The sequence below is a fragment of the Salmo salar genome, chromosome 09 (assembly GCF_965601325.2).
Source record: "Salmo salar chromosome 09, fSalSal1, whole genome shotgun sequence".
In the NCBI taxonomy this organism is placed as follows: Eukaryota; Metazoa; Chordata; class Actinopteri; order Salmoniformes; family Salmonidae; genus Salmo; species Salmo salar.
This window is the reverse complement of record NC_138299.1, coordinates 152,828,564-152,852,563: the sequence shown is the minus strand read 5'-3', so window position 1 is coordinate 152,852,563 and position 24,000 is coordinate 152,828,564. Positions and strand designations below refer to the sequence as shown.

Genomic DNA, 24,000 nt, shown 5'->3' with positions numbered 1-24,000 from the left:
TGTTCCACTACAACCATTACCACAATCATGGCTGTTCCACTACAACCATTATCACAACCATGGCAGTTCCACTACAACCATTACCACAACCATGTCTGTTCCACTACAACCATTATCACAACATGGCTGTTCCTCTACAACCATTACCACAACATGGCTGTTCCACTACCACCATTACCCACTGGCTGTTCCACTACCACCATTACCATGGCTGTTCCACTACCACCATTACCATGGCTGTTCCACTACCACCATTACCATGGCTGTTCCACTACCACCATTACCATGGCTGTTCCACTACAACCATTACCATGGCTGTTCCATTACCCACCACACATAGCTGTTCCACTACAACCATTACCACAACCATGGCTGTTCCACTACAACCATTATCACAACCATGTCTGTTCCACTACAACCATTATCACAACCATGGCAGTTCCACTACAACCATTACCACAACCATGTCTGTTCCACTACAACCATTACCACAATCATGGCTGTTCCACTACAACCATTATCACAACCATGGCAGTTCCACTACAACCATTACCACAACCATGTCTGTTCCACTACAACCATTACCACAATCATGGCTGTTCCACTACAACCATTACCACAACATGGCTGTTCCACTACAACCATTACCACAACATGGCTGTTCCACTACCACCATTACCATGGCTGTTCCACTACCACCATTACCATGGCTGTTCCACTACCACCATTACCATGGCTGTTCCACTACAACCATTACCACAACCATGGCTGTTCCACTACAACCATTACCATGGCTGTTCCACTACAACCATTATCACAATCATGGCTGTTCCACTACAACCATTACCACAACCATGGCTGTTCCACTACAACCATTACCACAACCATGGCTGTTCCACTACAACCATTACCACAACATGGCTGTTCCACTACAACCATTACCACAACATGGCTGTTCTACTACAACCATTATCACAACCATGGCTGTTCCTCTACAACCATTATCACAACATGGCTGTTCCTCTACAACCATTACCACAACATGGCTGTTTTACAGTGACCATAAACGTGACCATGTCCGTAAGCATGACCGTTGCATTCTACCCATGCACATGCTGCCATGACCCGTGGCAGTTGAACCATGATGGTTCGTTAATCATTATGACCGTTTAACAATTAGCTTGCCGTTTATGATCTGTTACCACCAAGACCAAGGATTATTGAACCATGACCACTAATGGTTGTATGTCCAGAAGGCTTGCTGGTTAACCCTCTGCTAGAACATATATAATGGTAGTTATTGTACTGTCATTAGCCCATTCCTCCAGGTAACCTACAGTAGGGATATTAACTAAGCCTGACATTCCTCCAGGTAACCTACAGAAGGTATATTAACTGAGCCTGACATTCCTCCAGGTAACCTACAGTAGGTATATTAACTGAGCCTGACATTCCTCCAGGTAACCTACAGTAGGTATATTAACTGAGCCTGACATTCCTTCAGGTAACCTACAGTAGGTATATTAACTGAGCCTGACATTCCTCCAGGTAACCTACAGTAGGTATATTAACTGAGCCTGACATTCCTCCAGGTAACCTACAGTAGGTATATTAACTGAGCCTGACATTCCTCCAGGTAACCTACAGTAGGTATATTAACTGAGCCTGACATTCCTCCAGGTAACCTACAGTAGGTATATTAACTGAGCCTGACATTCCTCCAGGTAACCTACAGTAGGTATATTAACTGAGCCTGACATTCCTCCAGGTAACCTACAGTAGGTATATTAACTGAGCCTGACATTCCTCCAGGTAACCTACAGTAGGTATATTAACTGAGCCTGACATTCCTTCAGGTAACCTACAGTAGGTATATTAACTAAGCCTGACATTCCTCCAGGTAACCTACAGTAGGTATATTAACTGAGCCTGACATTCCTCCAGGTAACCTACAGTAGGTATATTAACTGAGCCTGACATTCCTCCAGGTAACCTACAGTAGGTATATTAACTGAGCCTGACATTCCTCCAGGTAACCTACAGTAGGTATATTAACTGAGCCTCACTCTGCTGCTCTATAATTAGTCCCATTCACACATTAAGCTGCTAATGTTCAACACATTAAGAACCATCTGATTTGATTTGTACAGATAGTTAAAATTACACACACGATAGCACAATACCCTACTTATCCAATGATGTTTTCTCTGTTCCCTAAATAGACCATTGTAGGTTGAGGTGACCGTTAGGGGGGGTTGAGGTGACCGTTAGGGGGGGTTGAGGTGATCGTTAGGGGGGGTTGAGGTGACCGTTGGGGGGGTTGAGGTGACCGTTAGGGGGGGGGGTTGAGGTGACCGTTAGGGGGGGGTTGAGGTGACCGTTGGGGGGGTTGAGGTGACCGTTAGGGGGGAACCGTTAAGGGGGGGTTGAGGTGACCGTTAGGGGGGTTGAGGTGACCGTTAGGGGGGGTTGAGGTGACCGTTAGGGGGGGGGATTGAGGTGACCGTTAGGGGGGGGTTGAGGTGACCGTTAGGGGGGGTTGAGGTGACCGTTGGGGGGGTTGAGGTGACCGTTGGGGGGGTTGAGGTGACCGTTGGGGGGGTTGAGGTGACCGTTGGGGGGGTTGAGGTGACCGTTAGGGGGGGGGGTTGAGGTGACCGTTGGGGGGGTTGAGGTGACCGTTGGGGGGGTTGAGGTGACCGTTGGGGGGGTTGAGGTGACCGTTAAGGGGGGGTTTGAGGTGACCGTTAAGAGGGGATGAGGTGACCGTTAGGGGGGGTTGAGGTGACCGTTAAGGGGGGGGGGGGTTGAGGTGACCGTTAGGGGGGTTGAGGTGACCGTTAAGGGGGGGGGGGGGGGGGGGGGGGTTGAGGTAACCGTTAGGGGGGGTTGAGGTGAGGGGGCTGGCGTTGATTCTGACTGGTTGTTGTGTGTTAATGTAGAAAAGGGGTGTGGATATGTATTACTGGGCTAGGAAGTTAAGGGATGGGCTCCACAGGGAAGACACACAGACAGACATCTGCTACACACACACACACACACACACACACACACACACACAGACACCGACGTTGTGTTAGAACTGCACGGCTCACCACATACACACATTTTCTCTATTATCTCAAGACGAGCAATGGAAGGCGTGTTATTCTCTGTCTCAATTAAATTCACATGTCTTTGTTGGCATGTTAAACACATGTTTACATTGCCAAAGCGAGTGAAATGGATCATTAACAAAAGTCAAGTAAACACTAATATGACATTTGAAATGTCATATTATGTCTAAATACAGTGTTGTAATGATATGCAAATAGTTAAAGTACAAAAGGGAAAATAAATAAACCTAACTCTCTTCTCTCCCTCTGTTTCAAACCCGTCTCCTCTCTCTCTCTTTCAAATCCGTCTCCTCTCTCTTCTCTCCCTCTGTTTCAAATCCGTCTCCTTCTCTCTCTTCTCTCCCTCTTTCAAATCCATCTCCTCTCTCTTCTCTCCCTCTTTCAAATCCGTCTCCTCTCTCTTCTCTCCCTCTTTCAAATCCGTCTCCTCTCTCTTCTCTCTCTCTTTCAAATCTGTCTCCTTCTCTCTCTTCTCTCCCTCTGTTTCAAACCCGTCTCCTCTCTCTCTCTTTCAAATCCGTCTCCTTCTCTCTCTTCTCCCTCTGTTTCAAATCCGTCTCCTCTCTCTTCTCTCCGTCTTTCAAATCTGTCTCCTTCTCTCTCTTCTCCCTCTGTTTCAAATCCGTCTCCTCTCTCTCCTCCTGTTTCAAATCAACCTATTTTCTAAGAAGATGTTATTAGCAGCAGCTGCCACTCACTCCTAGTTGTTGCATCTAATTATCTGGTGTATGTGAGAGGGAGGTTTTTCTAAGGTGGGATGGACTAGGTGTGGTTGATAGATAGCTGTATCCAGTGAGACTGTACTAGGTGTGGCTGATAGATAGCTGTATCCAGTGAGGACTGTACTAGGTGTGGTTGATAGATAGCTGTATCCAGTGAGACTATACTAGGTGTGGTTGATAGATAGCTGTATCCAGTTAGACTGTACTAGGTGTGGTTGATAGATAGCTGTATCCAGTGAGACTGTACTAGGTGTGGTTGATAGATAGCTGTATCCAGTGAGACTGTACTAGGTGTGGTTGATAGATAGCTGTATCCAGTGAGACTGTACTAGGTGTGGAGATAGCTGTATCCAGTGAGACTGTACTAGGTGTGGTTGATAGATAGCTGTATCCAGTGAGACTGTACTAGGTGTGGCTGATAGATAGCTGTATCCAGTGAGACTGTACTAGGTGTGGTTGATAGATAGCTGTATCCAGTGAGACTGTACTAGGTGTGGTTGATAGATAGCTGTATCCAGTGAGACTGTACTAGGTGTGGTTGATAGATAGCTGTATCCAGTGAGACTGTACTAGGTGTGGTTGATAGATAGCTGTATCCAGTGAGACTGTACTAGGTGTGGTTGATAGATAGCTGTATCCAGTGAGACTGTACTAGGTGTGGTTGATAGATAGCTGTATCCAGTGAGACTGTACTAGGTGTGGTTGATAGATAGCTGTATCCAGTGAGACTGTACTAGGTGTGGCTGATAGATAGCTGTATCCAGTGAGACTGTACTAGGTGTTGTTGATAGATAGCTGTATCCAGTGAGACTGTACTAGGTGTGGCTGATAGATAGCTGTATCCAGTGAGACTGTACTAGGTGTGGTTGTTAGCTGTATCCAGTGGGACTGTACTAGGTGTGGCTGATAGATAGCTGTATCCAGTGAGACTGTACTAGGTGTGGTTGTTAGATAGCTATATCCAGTGAGACTGTACTAGGTGTGGTTGTTAGATAGCTGTATCCAGTGAGACTGTACTAGGTGTGGTTGATAGATAGCTGTATCCAGTGAGACTGTACTAGGTGTGGTTGTTAGATAGCTGTATCCAGTGAGACTGTACTAGGTGTGGTTGATAGATAGCTGTATCCAGTGAGACTGTACTAGGTGTGGTTGTTAGATAGCTGTATCCAGTGAGACTATACTAGGTGTGGCTGATAGATAGCTGTATCCAGTGGGACTGTACTAGGTGTGGCTGATAGATAGCTGTATCCAGTGGGACTGTACTAGGTGTGGCTGATAGATAGCTGTATCCAGTGAGACTGTACTAGGTGTGGTTGTTAGCTGTATCCAGTGAGACTGTACTAGGTGTGGCTGATAGATAGCTGTATCCAGTGGGACTGTACTAGGTGTGGTAGATAGCTGTATCCAGTGAGACTGTACTAGGTGTGGTTGTTAGATAGCTGTATCCAGTGGGACTGTACTAGGTGTGGTTGATAGATAGCTGTATCCAGTGAGACTGTATTTGGTGTGGTTGTTAGCTGTATCCAGTGAGACTGTACTAGGTGGGGTTGATAGATAGCTGTATCCAGTGGGACTGTACTAGGTGTGGTTGATAGATAGCTGTATCCAGTGGGACTGTACTAGGTGTGGTTGTTAGATAGCTGTATCCAGTGAGACTGTACTAGGTGTGGTTGATAGATAGCTGTATCCAGTGGGACTATACTAGGTGTGGTTGATAGATAGCTGTATCCAGTGAGACTGTACTAGGTGTGGTTGTTAGCTGTATCCAGTGGGACTGTACTAGGTGTGGTTGATAGATAGCTGTATCCAGTGAGACTGTACTAGGTGTGGTTGTTAGCTGTATCCAGTGGGACTGTACTAGGTGTGGTTGATAGATAGCTGTATCCAGTGAGACTGTACTAGGAGTAGTTGTTAGCTGTATCCAGTGAGACTGTACTAGGTGTGGTTGTTAGCTGTATCCAGTGAGACTGTACTAGGTGTGGTTGATAGATAGCTGTATCCAGTGAGACTGTATTTGGTGTGGTTGATAGATAGCTGTATCCAGTGAGACTGTACTAGGTTTGGTTGATACATAGCTGTATCCAGTGAGACTGTATTTGGTGTGGTTGATAGATAGCTGTATCCAGTGAGACTGTACTAGGTTTGGTTGATACATAGCTGTATCCAGTGAGACTGTACTAGGTGTGGTTGATAGATAGCTGTATCCAGTGAGACTGTATTTGGTGTGGTTGATAGATAGCTGTATCCAGTGAGACTGTATTTGGTGTGGTTGATAGATAGCTATATCCAGTGAGACTGTACTAGGTTTGGTTGATACATAGCTGTATCCAGTGAGACTGTACTAGGTGTGGCTGATAGATAGCTGTATCCAGTGAGACTGTATTTGGTGTGGTTGTTAGATAGCTGTATCCAGTGAGACTGTACTAGGTGTGGCTGATAGATAGCTGTATCCAGTGAGACTGTACTAGGTGTGGTTGTTAGCTGTATCCAGTGAGACTGTACTAGGTGTGGTTGATAGATAGCTGTATCCAGTGAGACTGTACTAGGTGTGGTTGATAGATAGCTGTATCCAGTGAGACTGTACTAGGTGTGGTTGATAGATAGCTGTATCCAGTGAGACTGTACTAGGTGGGGTTGATAGATAGCTGTATCCAGTGGGACTGTACTAGGTGTGGCTGATAGATAGCTGTATCCAGTGGGACTGTACTAGGTGGGGTTGATAGATAGCTGTATCCAGTGGGACTGTACTAGGTGTGGCTGATAGATAGCTGTATCCAGTGGGACTGTACTAGGTGTGGTTGATAGATAGCTGTATCCAGTGAGACTGTACTAGGTGTGGTTGATAGATAGCTGTATCCAGTGGGACTGTACTAGGTGTGGTTGATAGATAGCTGTATCCAGTGAGACTGTACTAGGTGTGGTTGATAGCTGTATCCAGTGAGACTGTACTAGGTGTGGTTGATAGCTGTATCCAGTGAGACTGTACTAGGTGTGGTTGATAGATAGCTGTATCCAGTGAGACTGTACTAGGTGTGGTTGATAGATAGCTGTATCCAGTGAGACTGTACTAGGTGTGGTTGATAGATAGCTGTATCCAGTGAGACTGTACTAGGTGTGGTTGATAGATAGCTGTATCCAGTGAGACTGTACTAGGTGTGGTTGATAGATAGCTGTATCCAGTGAGACTGTACTAGGTGTGGCTGATAGATAGCTGTATCCAGTGGGACTGTACTAGGTGTGGTTGATAGATAGCTGTATCCAGTGAGACTGTACTAGGTGTGGTTGATAGATAGCTGTATCCAGTGAGACTGTATTTGGTGTGGTTGTTAGCTGTATCCAGTGAGACTGTAGTAGGTGGGGTTGATAGATAGCTGTATCCAGTGGGACTGTACTAGGTGTGGTTGATAGATAGCTGTATCCAGTGGGACTGTACTAGGTGTGGTTGTTAGATAGCTGTATCCAGTGAGACTGTACTAGGTGTGGTTGATAGATAGCTGTATCCAGTGGGACTGTACTAGGTGTGGTTGATAGATAGCTGTATCCAGTGAGACTGTACTAGGTGTGGTTGTTAGCTGTATCCAGTGGGACTGTACTAGGTGTGGTTGATAGATAGCTGTATCCAGTGAGACTGTACTAGGTGTGGTTGTTAGCTGTATCCAGTGGGACTGTACTAGGTGTGGTTGATAGATAGCTGTATCCAGTGAGACTGTACTAGGAGTAGTTGTTAGCTGTATCCAGTGAGACTGTACTAGGTGTGGTTGTTAGCTGTATCCAGTGAGACTGTACTAGGTGTGGTTGATAGATAGCTGTATCCAGTGAGACTGTATTTGGTGTGGTTGATAGATAGCTGTATCCAGTGAGACTGTACTAGGTTTGGTTGATACATAGCTGTATCCAGTGAGACTGTATTTGGTGTGGTTGATAGATAGCTGTATCCAGTGAGACTGTACTAGGTTTGGTTGATACATAGCTGTATCCAGTGAGACTGTACTAGGTGTGGTTGATAGATAGCTGTATCCAGTGAGACTGTATTTGGTGTGGTTGATAGATAGCTGTATCCAGTGAGACTGTATTTGGTGTGGTTGATAGATAGCTATATCCAGTGAGACTGTACTAGGTTTGGTTGATACATAGCTGTATCCAGTGAGACTGTACTAGGTGTGGCTGATAGATAGCTGTATCCAGTGAGACTGTATTTGGTGTGGTTGTTAGATAGCTGTATCCAGTGAGACTGTACTAGGTGTGGCTGATAGATAGCTGTATCCAGTGAGACTGTACTAGGTGTGGTTGTTAGCTGTATCCAGTGAGACTGTACTAGGTGTGGTTGATAGATAGCTGTATCCAGTGAGACTGTACTATGTGTGGTTGTTAGATAGCTGTATCCAGTGAGACTGTACTAGGTGTGGTTGATAGATAGCTGTATCCAGTGAGACTGTACTAGGTGTGGTTGATAGATAGCTGTATCCAGTGAGACTGTACTAGGTGGGGTTGATAGATAGCTGTATCCAGTGGGACTGTACTAGGTGTGGCTGATAGATAGCTGTATCCAGTGGGACTGTACTAGGTGGGGTTGATAGATAGCTGTATCCAGTGGGACTGTACTAGGTGTGGCTGATAGATAGCTGTATCCAGTGGGACTGTACTAGGTGTGGTTGATAGATAGCTGTATCCAGTGAGACTGTACTAGGTGTGGTTGATAGATAGCTGTATCCAGTGGAGACTGTACTAGGTGTGGTTGTGATAGCATCCAGGGCTGTACTGGGGGGGGCCAGTGAGACTGTACTAGGTGTGGTTGATAGATAGCTGTATCCAGTGAGACTGTACTAGGTGTGGTTGTTAGATAGCTGTATCCAGTGAGACTGTACTAGGTGTGGTTGATAGATAGCTGTATCCAGTGAGACTGTACTAGGTGTGGTTGTTAGATAGCTGTATCCAGTGAGACTGTACTAGGTGTGGTTGATAGATAGCTGTATCCAGTGGGACTGTACTAGGTGTGGCTGATAGATAGCTGTATCCAGTGGGACTGTACTAGGTGTGGGTTGATAGATAGCTGTATCCAGTGAGACTGTATCTTAGGTGTGGTTGTTAGATAGCTGTATCCAGTGGGACTGTACTAGGTGTGGTTGATAGATAGCTGTATCCAGTGAGACTGTATTTGGTGTGGTTGTTAGCTGTATCCAGTGAGACTGTACTAGGTGGGGTTGATAGATAGCTGTATCCAGTGGGACTGTACTAGGTGTGGTTGATAGATAGCTGTATCCAGTGGGACTGTACTAGGTGTGGTTGTTAGATAGCTGTATCCAGTGAGACTGTACTAGGTGTGGTTGATAGATAGCTGTATCCAGTGGGACTATACTAGGTGTGGTTGATAGATAGCTGTATCCAGTGAGACTGTACTAGGTGTGGTTGTTAGCTGTATCCAGTGGGACTGTACTAGGTGTGGTTGATAGATAGCTGTATCCAGTGAGACTGTACTAGGTGTGGTTGTTAGCTGTATCCAGTGGGACTGTACTAGGTGTGGTTGATAGATAGCTGTATCCAGTGAGACTGTACTAGGAGTAGTTGTTAGCTGTATCCAGTGAGACTGTACTAGGTGTGGTTGTTAGCTGTATCCAGTGAGACTGTACTAGGTGTGGTTGATAGATAGCTGTATCCAGTGAGACTGTATTTGGTGTGGTTGATAGATAGCTGTATCCAGTGAGACTGTACTAGGTTTGGTTGATACATAGCTGTATCCAGTGAGACTGTATTTGGTGTGGTTGATAGATAGCTGTATCCAGTGAGACTGTACTAGGTTTGGTTGATACATAGCTGTATCCAGTGAGACTGTACTAGGTGTGGTTGATAGATAGCTGTATCCAGTGAGACTGTATTTGGTGTGGTTGATAGATAGCTGTATCCAGTGAGACTGTATTTGGTGTGGTTGATAGATAGCTATATCCAGTGAGACTGTACTAGGTTTGGTTGATACATAGCTGTATCCAGTGAGACTGTACTAGGTGTGGCTGATAGATAGCTGTATCCAGTGAGACTGTATTTGGTGTGGTTGTTAGATAGCTGTATCCAGTGAGACTGTACTAGGTGTGGCTGATAGATAGCTGTATCCAGTGAGACTGTACTAGGTGTGGTTGTTAGCTGTATCCAGTGAGACTGTACTAGGTGTGGTTGATAGATAGCTGTATCCAGTGAGACTGTACTATGTGTGGTTGTTAGATAGCTGTATCCAGTGAGACTGTACTAGGTGTGGTTGATAGATAGCTGTATCCAGTGAGACTGTACTAGGTGTGGTTGATAGATAGCTGTATCCAGTGAGACTGTACTAGGTGGGGTTGATAGATAGCTGTATCCAGTGGGACTGTACTAGGTGTGGCTGATAGATAGCTGTATCCAGTGGGACTGTACTAGGTGGGGTTGATAGATAGCTGTATCCAGTGGGACTGTACTAGGTGTGGCTGATAGATAGCTGTATCCAGTGGGACTGTACTAGGTGTGGTTGATAGATAGCTGTATCCAGTGAGACTGTACTAGGTGTGGTTGATAGATAGCTGTATCCAGTGGGACTGTACTAGGTGTGGTTGATAGATAGCTGTATCCAGTGAGACTGTACTAGGTGTGGTTGATAGCTGTATCCAGTGAGACTGTACTAGGTGTGGTTGATAGCTGTATCCAGTGAGACTGTACTAGGTTTGGTTGATAGATAGCTGTATCCAGTGAGACTGTACTAGGTGTGGCTGATAGATAGCTGTATCCAGTGAGACTGTACCAGGTGTGGTTGATAGATAGCTGTATCCAGTGAGACTGTACTAGGTGTGGTTGATAGATAGCTGTATCCAGTGAGACTGTACCAGGTGTGGCTGATAGATAGCTGTATCCAGTGGGACTGTACTAGGTGTGGTTGATAGATAGCTGTATCCAGTGAGACTGTACCAGGTGTGGTTGATAGATAGCTGTATCCAGTGAGACTGTACTAGGTGTGGTTGATAGATAGCTGTATCCAGTGAGACTGTACTAGGTGTGGTTGATAGATAGCTGTATCCAGTGGGACTGTACTAGGTGTGGTCTGATAGATAGCTGTATCCAGTGGGACTGTACTAGGTGTGGTTGATAGATAGCTGTATCCAGTGAGACTGTACCAGGTGTGGTTGTTAGCTGTATCCAGTGAGACTGTATTTGGTGTGGTTGTGTGGGGTAATGATGACGCTACAGTAGTTCTTCGCGGAGACGTCATTCAGGATAGGAGAATCTCATTCCATAATGTTCCTCTTATCTCCATGGTAACTGTGTGGTTGTGTGTGTGTGTTGTAGAGTCGTAAGTTGGAGACAGACACGGGGAGCCAGACAGAGGAGCACAGTCTGAACAAGGAGGCCAGGAAATGGGCGACCAGAATGGCCCGAGAACACAAGAACATCGTCCACTACAAGAGAGTGAGTCTACACATAACTACACACCACACACACACAACTACTCACAACACACACACTAGTTGTTCATGTTGGTCCAGATCATCTTTAAAAACCAGGTGTGTGTGTGTGTGTGTGTGTGTGTGTGTGTGTGTGTGTGTGTGTGTGTGTGTGTGTGTGTGTGTGTGTGTGTGTGTGTGTGTGTGTGTGTGTGTGTGTGTGTGTGTGTGTGTGTGTGTGTGTGTGTGTGTGTGTGTGTGTGTGTGCGCCATTAGAGCCTGGAGGAGTGTGAGACACTGGGTGTCCCTCAAACAGAGCAGGGCCGGCTTGATCTGGAGCTGAAGATAGAGGATACCAAAGAGAACATCCGCAAGGCTGAGGTTTGTGTTTGTTAGAAGAAAGGTAGACCTATAGGCTGCAGTATACCCTCTTTCCCCCCGCTCTCTAAGTACAGTTGTCTCTCCATGGATTCTCTCAGAGACAGCCTGTCAGACTGGGAATCAGATCAATGTATCTCCTCTCCTTCCTTTAATGTCCAGGCTGTATCACATCCGGCAGTGATTGGTCCCATAGGGCGGCGCACAACTGGCCCATCGTCTTCCTGGTTTAGCCGGGGTAGGCCGTCATTATAAATAAGAATTTGTTCTTAACTGACTTGCCTAGTTAAATAAAGGTTAAATAAAAATAACATCTGTCCTCTCTGTCTCTGTGATTTCTCTCTCTCTGGTACCCCCTGCTGGCTGATGTAGTTATAGCGCCCACAGACAGAGATGAGAAATTCACACAGATATGGACCACTCTCCACATCGCACCTCCCTCCAACTCTCTCCACCTCCCTCCCCTCTGTCCACCTCCCCTCCCTCCCTCCCCCTCTCTCTCCCAGCCCCCATTATCTCCTGCTGTCTGTTGAATTTTTGAGTCCATTTGGATCTAATGGGTCCAGGGGGGAGGGGCAGAGCCAGAACAACCAATAGTCTATGGTGGGCTGGGTCAGAGGAGGAAGCATTAGTGATGAAAGTGTACTCAATAATTAACAACATTCCACTTCCTGATACTGATCAGACATTAAAGAGCTTTTATCTCCATGAAAATGTACTGTAATGAGTTTATCTCCCTGTACTTCCTTTGTACCAACAGTACCTGTGAAAAGTTTGGACACAACTACTCATTCAAGGGTTTTTATTTATCTTTACTATTTTCTACATTGTAAAATAATAGTAAAGACATCAACACTATGAAATAACACATATGGAATCATGTAGTAACCAAAAAAAGTGTTAAACAAATCAAAATATATTTTTGATTCTTCAAAGTAGCCACCCTTTGCTTTGATAACAGCTTTGCACACTCTTGGCATTCTCTCAACCAGCTTCACCTGGAATGCTTTTCCAACAGTCTTTAAGGAGTTCCGAGATATGCTGAGCACTTGTTGGCTGCTTTTCCTTCACTCTGCAGTCCAACTCATCCCAAACCATCTGATTTGGTTTGAGGTCGGGGGATTGTGGAGGCCAGGTCATCTGATGCAGCACTACATCACTCTCCTTTTTGGTCAAATAGCCCTTACACAGCCTGGAGGTGTGTTGAGTCATTGTCCTGTTGAAAAATAAATGATAGTCCCACTAATCTCAAACCAGATGGGATGGCGTATTGCTGCAGAATGCTGTGGTAGCCATGCTGGTTAAATGTGCCTTGAATTCTAAATAAATCACTGACAGTGTCACCAGCAAAGCACCATCACACCTCCTCCTCCATGCTTCACGGTGGGAACCACACAAGCGGAGATCATCCGTTCACCTACTATGTATCTCACAAAGACACGGCGGTTGGACAGATTTCCACCGGTCTAATATCCATTGCTTGTGTTTCTTGGCCCAAGCAAGTTTCTTATTATTATTGGTGTCCTTTAGTATTGGTTTCTTTGCAGCAATTCGACCATGAATGCCTGATTCACGTTGTCTCCTCTGAACAGTTGATGTTGAGATGTGTCTGTTACTTGAACTCTGTCAAGCATTTATTTGGGCTGCAATTTCTGAGGCTGTTAACTCTAATGAACTTATTCTCTGCAGCAGAGGTAACTCTGGGTCTTCCTTTCCTGTGGCGGTCCTCATGAGAGCCAGTTTCATCATAGCGCTTGATGGTTTTTGTGACTGTACTTGAAGAAACTTTCAAAGTTCTTGAAGTTTTCCGGATTGACTGACCTTCATGTATTAAAGTAATGATGGACTGTTGTTTCTCTTTTCTTATTTGAGATGTTCTTGGTATAATATAGACTTGGTCTTGGTTTACCAAATAGGTTTACCAAATAGGGCTATCTTCTGTATACCACCCCTACCTGGTCACAACACAACTGATTGGCTCAAACGCATTATGAAGGAAAGAAATTCCACAAATTAACTTTTAACAAGGCACACCTGTTAATTGAAATGCATTCCAGGTGACTACATCATGAAGCTGGTTGAGAGAATGCCAAGAGTATGCAAAGCAGTCATCCAGGCAAAGGGAGGCTATTTTGAAAAACCTATAATATATTTTGATTTGTATAACACTTTTTTTTGTTACTACATGATTCCAGATGTGGTTTTGATGTCTTCACTATTATTCTACAATGTAGAAAATAGTAAAAATAAAGAAAAACCCTTGAATGAGGAGTAGGTGTGTCCACTCTTTCGACTGGTACTGTACATACTACTTACCTGGGATAGATTGAGTCCTCCAACGTCCCCTGTCAGTCATATTGATTACCCAGCAGTGTGTGTAACCTCTCTCTCACTCCAGACAGTAAAGCTGAAGGCAGAGGCTCGTCTGGACCTGCTGAGACAGGTGGGCGTTGCTGTGGATACCTGGCTGAAGAGCGCCATGAACCAGGTGATGGAGGAGCTGGAGAATGAGCGCTGGGCTACAGTAAACTACACTACCCACGATCCCTCACTCTCGGTGAGACACCTGCCCTCCCTCCCTCTCACTACACCACCGTACCTCACTTTGGAGGAAACTACCCACAATCCCTCACTACACTCCCTGCAATGCCTGTCTCCCACTACCTGTCATCATCACAGACAAATGTTTATTTGCCACAGGGCAGCCAAGGGATGTGTGTGTGTGGACTTCAGCACTTTGGTCCTGTGTGTGTGTGTGTGTGTGTGTGGTGTGTGTGTGTGTGTGTGTGTGTGTGTGTGTGTGTGTGTGTGTGTGTGTGTGTGTGTGTGTGTGTGTGTGTGTGTGTGTGTCAGCAGGATGTTGAGGTAAGCAGTCTCTGCTCCTATTCACCACTTAACATTCTGTTCACATGATACTGCAGCAACCACCAGAGAAAGAGAGAGAGAGGGGGGGGGGAGGGAGGGGATGGAGAGAGAGGAAGTGAGAGAGGGAGACAGAGAGTAGGAGGAGAGAGTGGGAAAGTGATAATGGGTGAAACTGGAACCAAAGGAGAGAAGGGGGATGGAGAGGGGGAGAAAGTGGTGTGGATGACAAGAGTAACAGTTAGAGAATTAGTTGAGGGAGTTGTCTGTTCCCTCGGCCCAGTGTTCATTTCACACCAGTGTAATGGAGAGCAAAGTATCTCCTAATCAATTAACCCCCGAGGTGATAACTACTTGTAAGGTGACTGGGAATATGGCAGAATACAAACAGTGTAGTTATTCCCTCCGTAAGACAATCAAACAGGCAAAACATCAGTACAGAGACAAAGTGGAGTCGCAGTTCAACGGTTCCGACACGAGACGTATGTGGCAGCGTCTCACAGACTACAAAAGGAAAACCAGCCACGTTGCGGACACCGACGTCTTGCTTCTGGATAAGCTAAACACATTCTCCCACTTTGAGGATAACACTGAGGCTAGAGGTCGACCGATTAATCGGAATGGCCGATTAATTAGGGCCGATTTCAAGTTTTCATAACAATCTGTAATCGGTATTTTTGGACACCGATTTGCCGATAAAAAAAAATAATGTATTTTTTATTTTATTTTATTTAACTAGGCAAGTAAGTTAAGAACACGTTCTTATTTTCAATGACGGCCTAGGAACGGTGGGTTAACCGCCTTGTTCGGGGGCAGGACGACAGATTTTTACCTTGTCAGCTCGGGGATTCGTTTTTGCAACCTTCCGGTTACTAGTCCAACGCTCTAACCACCTGCCTTACATTGCACTCCACGAGGAGCCTGCGTGGCAGGCTGACTAGGTGTTACGCGAGGGCAGCAAGACGCCAAGGTAAGTTGCTATCTAGCATTAAACTTATCTTATAAAAAACAATCAATCTTAACTTAATTACTAGTTAACTACACATGGTTGATGATATTACTAGTTTATCTAACATGTCCTGCGTTGCATAGAATCGATGCGGTGCCTGTTAATTTTCATTGAATCACAGCCAACTTCTCCAAACGGGTGATGATTTAACAAAAGCGCATTTGCGAAAAAAGCACTGTCGTTGCACCAATGTACCTAACCATAAACATCAACGCCTTTCTTTAAAATTAATACACAAGTATATATTTTTAAACCTGTATATTTAGTTAATATTGCCTGCTAACATGAATTTCTTATAACTAGGGAAATTGTGTCACTTCTCTTGCGTTCCGTGCAAGCAGTCAGGGTATATGCAGCAGTTTGGGCTGCCTGGCTTATTGCGAACTGTGTGAAGTCCATTTATTCCTAACAAAGGCTGTAATTAATTTGGCAGAATTGTACATAATTATGACATAACATTGAAGGTTGTGCAATGTAACAGCAATATTTAGACTTAGGGATGCCATCCGTTAGATAAAATACGGAACGGTTCCGTATTTCACTGAAAGAATAAATGTTTTGTTTTTGAAATGATAGTTTCCGGATTCGACCATTTTAATGACCAAAGGCTCGTATTTCTGTGTTATTATGTTATAATTAAATCTATGATTTGATATTTGATAGAGCAGTCTGACTGAGCGATGGTAGGCACCAGCAGGCTCGTAAGCATTCATTCAAGCAGCACTTTCGTGCGTTTGCCAGCAGCTCTTCGCAATGCTTCAAGCATTGTGCTGTTTGTGACTTCAAGCCTATCAACTCCCGAGATTAGGCTGGTGTAACCGATGTGAAATGGCTAGCTAGTTAGCGGGGTGAGCGCTAATAGCGTTTCAAACGTCACTTGCTCTGAGACTTGGAGTAGTTGTTCCTCTTGCTCTGCATGGGTAACGCTGCTTCGAGGGTGGCTGTTGTCGATGTGTTCCTGGTTCGAGCCCAGGTAGGAGCGAGGAGAGGGACGGAAGCTATACTGTTACACTGGCAATACTAAAGTGCCTATAAGAACATCCAATAGTCAAAGCTATATGAAATACAAATCGTATAGAGAGAAATAGTCCTATAATTCCTATAGTAACTACAACCTAAAACTTCTTACTTGGGAATATTGAAGACTCATGTTAAAAGGAACCACCAGCTTTCATATGTTCTCATGTTCTGAGCAAGCAACTTAAATGTTCGCTTTTTTACATGGCACATATTGCACTTTTACTTTCTTCTCCAACACTTTGTTTTTGCATTATTTAAACCAAATTGAACATGTTTCCTTATTTATTTGAGGGTAAATTGATAGTATTGATGTAGTGTATTAAGTTAAAATAAGTGTTCATTCAGTATTGTTGTAATTGTCATTATTACAAGTAAATAAAAATAATCGGCCGATTAATCGGCAGCGACCTTTTGGGCCCTCCAATAATCGGTATCGGCGTTGAAAAATCATAATCGGTCGACCTCTAACTGAGGCCCCACAAGGGTGCGTTCTCAGCCCCCTCATGTACTCCCTGTTCACCCATGACTGAGTGGCCACGCATGCCTCCAACTCAATCATCAAGTTTGCAGACGACACTACAGTGGTAGGCTTGATTACCAACAAGGACGAGACAGCCTGCAGGGGGGAGGTGAGGGCTCTGGGAGTGTGGTGCCAGGAAATAACCTCTCACTCAACGTCAACAAAACAAAGGAGAGGATCATGGACTTCAGGAAACAGCAGAGAGAGCACCCCCCCCATCTACATCAACGGGACCGCAGTGGAGAAGGTGGAAAGCTTCAAGTTCCTCAGCATACACATCACGGACAAACTAAAATGGTCCACCCACACAGACTGTGTGGTGAAGAAGGCGCAAATGCACCTCTTCAACCTCAGGAAGCTGAAGAAATTTGGCTTGGCACCTAAAACCCTCACAAACCTTTACAGGTGGACAATTGAGAGCATCCTGTCGGGCTGTATCACCGCTTGGTACGGCAACTGCACCAACCGCAACTGCAGGGCTCTCCGGAGGGTGGTGCGATCTGCCCAATGCATCACCGGGGGCAAACTACCTGCCAAACTACCTGCCCTCCAGGACACTTACAGCACCCAATGTCACAGGAAGGCCAAAAGATCATCAAGGACAACAACCACCCGAGCCACTGCCTGTTCACCCCGCTATCATCCAGAAGGCGAGGTCTGTACAGGTCCATCAAAGCGGGGACCGAGAGACTGAAAAACAGCTTCTATGTCAAGGCCATCAGACTGTTAAATAGCCATCACTAACACATAGAAGTTGTTGCCTATATACATAGACTTGAAATCACTGGCCATTTTAATAAATGGATCACTAATCACTTTAATAATGTTCACATATTTTGTATTTCTCATCTCATATGTATATAATGTATTCTATACTACTGTATCTTAGTCTATGCCACTCTGACATTGCTCGTCCATATATTGATATATTGTTAATTCCATTCCTTTACTTAGATTTGTGTGTATTGGGTATATGTTGTGAAAATTGTTAGATATTACTTGTTAGATATTACTGCACTGTCGGAGCTAGAAACACAAGCATTTTGCTACAACTGCAATAACATCTGTTAAACACGTGTATGTGACCAATAACATCTGCTAACCATGTGTATGTGACCAATAACATCTGCTAACCATGTGTATGTGACCAATAACATCTGCTAAACACGTGTATGTGACCAATAACATCTGCTAACCATGTGACCATTAACATCTGCTAACCATGTATGTGACCAATAACATCTGCTAACCATGTGACCAATAACATCTGCTAACCACATGTATGTGACCAATAACATCTGCTAACCATGTGACCAATAACATCTGCTAACCATGTGTATGTGACCAATAACATCTGCTAACCATGTGTATGTGACCAATAACATCTGCTAACCATGTGACCAATAACATCTGCTAACCATGTGTATGTGACCAATAACATCTGCTAACCATGTGACCATTAACATCTGCTAACCACGTGTATGTGACCAATAACATCTGCTAACCACATGTATGTGACCAATAACATCTGCTAACCATGTGACCAATAACATCTGCTAACCATGTGTATGTGACCAATAACATCTGCTAACCATGTGTATGTGACCAATAACATCTGCTAACCATGTGACCAATAGCATCTGCTAACCATGTGTATGTGACCAATAACATCTGCTAACCATGTGACCATTAACATCTGCTAACCACGTGTATGTGACCAATAACATCTGCTAACCATGTGACCAATAACATCTGTTAAACGTGTGTATGTGACCAATAACATCTGCTAACCATGTGACCAATAACATCTGCTAACCATGTGTATGTGACCAATAACATCTGCTAACCATGTGACCAATAACATCTGTTAACCATGTGTATGTGACCAATAACATCTGCTAACCATGTGACCAATAACATCTGCTAACCATGTGACCAATAACATCTGCTAACAATGTGACCAATAACATCTGCTAACCATGTGTATGTGACCAATAACATCTGCTAACCATGTGTATGTGACCAATAACATCTGCTAACCATGTGTATGTGACCAATAACATCTGCTAACCATGTGTATGTGACCAATAACATCTGGTCACATAGCTACTATTATTAAAGCAGAAATGACTATTTTTCTCTTTTTCTTTTATGTCCTCATTCTAAGCTAAATGTCTTAACCGAGATAAGAAGAGGAAACATATTCCTCTGCTTACAGTAGGAGGAATATATGCAGAGAGGGGAACACCTGGTTGGTCACACACACACGGTCTTGTACAGCTAACCTTGTGGGGACGCACAATTCAGTCCCATTCAAAATCCTATTTTCCCTAAACCTAATTTTAATTCTAATTCTAACCTGAACCCTAAACCCTCTAGAAATAGCATTTGACCTTGTGGGGATTTTGTGGAGACTAAGAAAATGTCCCCAGTTGGTCAAATGTTTGTTTGTTTTCTATTCTTATGGAGACTTCTGGTTAAACACGTCCACACACACACAGCTGTTGTTTTTCTGCTCCGATGGAGGTGTAGAGATTAGTGATGTCTTAGCTTTTCATCAGGAACATAGTGAGTTTTAAACACACACACAGCTGCTGTTTTTCTGCTCCGATGGAGGTGTAGAGATTAGTGATGTCTTAGCTTTTCATCAGGAACATAGTGAGTTTTAAACACACACAGCTGTCTGTCCTGGTTGGGTTGCTGTGTCCGGTCTCAATGGGGGCGGGCCCATATGCCACCTGGATCACCTGATCTCCTTGAGCCAAAGAGATTCCCTGAGGAAAGGTGGAGGAGGGGTCAGGACATAAAGGTTTTACATCGACGCCCTTCATATCACCTGACTCAGAAGGACAAGGAGAGAGAACTGGAGAGAACCAGAGAGGACAAGGAGAGAACTGGAGAGAACCAGAGAGGACAAGGAGAGAGAACTGGAGAGAACCAGAGAGGACAAGGAGAGAGAACTGGAGAGAACCAGAGAGGACAAGGAGAGAGAACTGGAGAGAACCAGAGAGAACCAGAGAGGACAAGGAGAGAGAACTGGAGAGAACCAGAGAGGACAAGGAGAGAGAACTGGAGAGAACCAGAGAGAACCAGAGAGGACAAGGAGAGAGAACTGGAGAGAACCAGAGAGGACAAGGGGAGAGAACTGGAGAGAACCAGAGAGGACAAGGAGAGAGAACTGGAGAGAACCAGAGAGGACAAGGGGAGAGAACTGGAGAGAACCAGAGAGGACAAGGAGTTAGACGGAACCACACTGGATCATTTGGAAGTAGCTCATTGTGACGTGTCTGTGTGTAGGGCCCGGTTGATCTGGAGCGGTCGGAGGGTGAGGAGTGTGAGGAGAACATGGAGGTGTTTGATGACAGCAGCTCTAGCCCCTCTGGGACCCTCAGGAACTACCCACTCACCTGCAAAGTCCTCTACTCATACAAGGTAATACACACACACGCACACACACACACACACTGAACAATGTATTTGCTTAGCTGTGCTAGATAATGTATTTCCACACATTCTTTATCTAGACAGATTATGTAGCAATATGTACATTAAGATGAAAGTGTGTAAAAGAGCTATGTAAGCTTGTTTTGTTCCCACACAGTCAGGTCAGGGTGCCCCACCCACACAGTCAGGTCAGGGTGCCCCACCCACACAGTCAGGTCAGGGTGCCCCACCCACACAGTCAGGTCAGGGTGCCCCACCCACACAGTCAAGTCAGGGTGCCCCACCCACATGGTCAGAGAGCCCCAGCTATCAGGTCAGAATCAGAGGGCCCCAGCTATCAGGTCAGAATCAGAGGGCCCCACCCATCAGGTCAGAATCAGAGGGCCCCAGCTATCAGGTCAGAATCAGAGGGCCCCAGCTATCAGGTCAGAATCAGAGGGCCCCAGCTATCAGGTCAGAATCAGAGGGCCCCAGCTATCTGGTCAGAATCAGAGGGCCCCAGCTATCAGGTCAGAATCAGAGGGCCCCAGCTATCAGGTCAGAATCAGAGGGCCCCACCCATCAGGTCAGAATCAGGGAGCCCCAGCTATCTGAACACTGGGTTATGTAACATATGGAAGGTTAGAGCCATGAAATATCAGTTGTCTGTATTGTCCATTGTTTATTATCCTCATTTTCTACTTTCTCCTCCCTTCTCCCCTTTCCTGTCTTTCACTCGCTCTCTCTCTCTCTGTCTGTCTCTCTCTCTCTGTCTGTCTCTCTTTCTCTGTCTCGCTCTCTCGCTCTCCCTCGCTCTCTCGCTGTCTGTCTGTCTCTCTTTCTCTGTCTCGCTCTCCCTCTCTGTCTGTCTCTCTTTCTCTGTCTCGCTCTCTGTCTGTCTGTCTGTCTGTCTGTCTGTCTGTCTGTCTGTCTGTCTGTCTGTCTGTCTGTCTCTCTGTCTGTCTGTCTGTCTCTCTTTCTCTGTCTCGCTCTCTCTCTCTCGTCTCTCTCTGTCTGTCTCTCTTTCTCTGTCTCGCTCTCTCTCTCTGTCTGTCTGTCTCTCTTTCTCTGTCTCTCTGTCTCTCTCTCTCTCTCTCTCTCTGTCTCTTTCTCTGTCTCGCTCTCTCTCTCTGTCTGTCTGTCTCTCTTTCTCTGTCTCTCTGTCTCTCTGTCTCTCTCTCTCTCTCTCTCTCTCTCTCTCTCTGTCTCTTTCTCTGTCTCGCTCTCCCTCTCTGTCTGTCTCTCTGTGTGTCTAGGCATCTCAGCCAGATGAGTTGAGTATAGAGGAGCATGAGATGTTGGAGGTGATAGAGGATGGAGACATGGAGGACTGGGTCAAGGTAACAACAACATTCAGACAGTAAACACACAGCACTGTCGAATATAGTCCTCTTTCATGTTTTTGACCAGGGTTGTCCTTTAACACAGAGCTCTGTAATTGGTTAACGGTCTTAACATCCTGTTGTGTAATTGGTTGTTTCAGGCAAGGAATAAGAGGGGGCTGATTGGCTACGTACCAGAGAAGTATCTTCAGTTCCCCACCTCGAACAGCCTACTGAGCATGCTCCAGTCTCTCGCTGCGCTGGACGCACGCTCACACACCTCCTCCAACTCCACCGAGCCAGAGATACACACAGGCAGCATCAACGGAGACGCCAGCTGTAAGAACACACACACACACACATTCACAAAAACTAGGCAAATACAAAACACTCTCAAAGACTATAGAAACATTTTCAACTTTTATGTCATATCTTGACATTGATGGGAACAGATCAGAACCCAGTGTGTGTTAACTCACTTCAATAGGTTCAAGCCTCATTTATTTTTCCAGAATTAAGTGATAATCCTCTTCTCACCCCCCTCTCTCTCTCTCATCCCCCCTCTCTCTCCTCTCCCTCCCTCCTCCCCCTCTCTCTCTCCTCTCCCTCCCTCTCTCTCTCCTCTCCCTCCCTCCCCCCTTCCCTCCCTCTTCCCCCCTCTCTCTCCTCTCCTCTCCCTCCCTCCTCCCCCTCACTCCCTCCTCCCCTTTCCTCTCTCTCCCTCCCTCCTCCCCCTCCCTCCCTCCTCCCCTTTCCTCTCTCTCCCTCCCTCCTCCCCCTCCCTCCCTCCTCCCCCTCTCCTCCTCTCCCTCCCTCCTCCCCTTCCCTCCCTCCTCCCCCGCTGTCCCTCTCCCTCCGTCCTCCCCTTCCTTCCCTCCTCCCCCGCTGTCCCTCTCCCCCTCTCCTCTCCCTCCCTCCCTCCTCCCCCTTCCCTCCGTCCTCCCCCGCTGTCCCTCTCCCTCCCTCCCTCCCTCTTCCCCCGCTGTCCCTCTCCCCAGTGAGTTTTGTGAGGGCGCTATATGACTACGCAGGCCAGGCGGATGAGGAACTGTCCTTCCCAGAGGGGGCTGTCATCCGTCTGCTCAACAGAGACACCCAAACTGACGATGGCTTCTGGGAGGGAGAGTTTAACGGACGAGTGGGAGTCTTCCCTTCTGTACTGGTGGAGGACCTGACTGAGAGCGGGGAGAACGGAGCACACACACTGGTAAACACATGCACACACTTGAGAGCAGAAACACATACACACACACACACAAATGCACGCACGCATACACACAGCTACAGTACCAGTCAAAAGTTTGGAAACACCTACTCATTCAAGGGTTTTGTACATACACTATATTTACATAAGTATGTGGACACCCCTTCAATTTAGTGGATTAGGCTATTTCAGCCAGACCCGTTGTTGACAGGTGTATAAAACCGAGCGCACGGCCATGCAATCTCAATAGACAAACATTGGCAGTAGAATGACCTTACTGAAGAGCTCTGTGACTTTCAACGTGGCACCGCCATAGGATGCCACCTTTCCAACAAGTCAGTTCATCAAATTTCTGCCCTCCTAGAGCTGCCCCGGTCATCTTTAAGTGCTGTTATTGTGAAGTGGAAATGTCTAAGAGCAACAACGGTTCATCCTCAAAGTGGTAGGCTACACAAGCTCACAGAACGGGACCGCCGAGTGCTGAAGCGCGTACAAACACCTGTCCTCAGTTGCAACACTCACTACCGAGTTCCAAACTCTGGAAGCAACGTCAGCACAAGAATTGTTCGTTGGGAGCTTCATGAAATGGGTTTCCATGGCCGAGCAGCCGCACACAAGCCTAAGGTCTCCATGTGCAATGACAAGCATTGGAGTGGTTTTAAAGCTCGTCGCCATTGGACTCTGAAGCAGTGGAAACGCATTCTCTGGAGTGATGAATCACCATCTGGCAATGCGACGGACAAATCTGGGTTTGGCGGATGCCATAAGAACGCTACCTGCCCCAATGCATTGTGCCAACTGTAAAGTTTGGTGGTGGAGGAGGACTAATGGTCTAGGGCTGTTTTTCATGGTTCGGGCTAGGCCCCTTTGTTCCAGTGAAGGGAAATCTTAACGCTACAGCATACAATGACATTCTAGACGATTCTGTGCTTCCAACTTTGTGCCAACAGTTTAGGGAAGGCTCTTTCCTGTTTCAGCATGATAAAACCCCCGTGCACAAAGTGAGGTCCATAAGGACATAGTT

At 45.8% G+C, this 24,000-nt stretch overlaps 1 protein-coding gene across 2 annotated transcripts in view; it reads left to right on the top strand.

The window, feature by feature from the left end:
* Positions 1 to 24,000, top strand: part of fchsd2 (FCH and double SH3 domains 2) — a 142,659-nt gene that overhangs the window by 111,333 nt on the left and 7,326 nt on the right. For both annotated transcript variants that reach the window (XM_045724809.2, XM_045724810.2), the window contains 7 exons: positions 11,144 to 11,263; positions 11,515 to 11,619; positions 14,015 to 14,173; positions 20,325 to 20,459; positions 21,707 to 21,790; positions 21,934 to 22,111; positions 22,771 to 22,979. In XM_045724809.2, the coding sequence (XP_045580765.1) occupies positions 11,144 to 11,263; positions 11,515 to 11,619; positions 14,015 to 14,173; positions 20,325 to 20,459; positions 21,707 to 21,790; positions 21,934 to 22,111; positions 22,771 to 22,979 (990 nt within the window). The remainder of the gene's footprint in view (positions 1 to 11,143; positions 11,264 to 11,514; positions 11,620 to 14,014; positions 14,174 to 20,324; positions 20,460 to 21,706; positions 21,791 to 21,933; positions 22,112 to 22,770; positions 22,980 to 24,000) is intronic.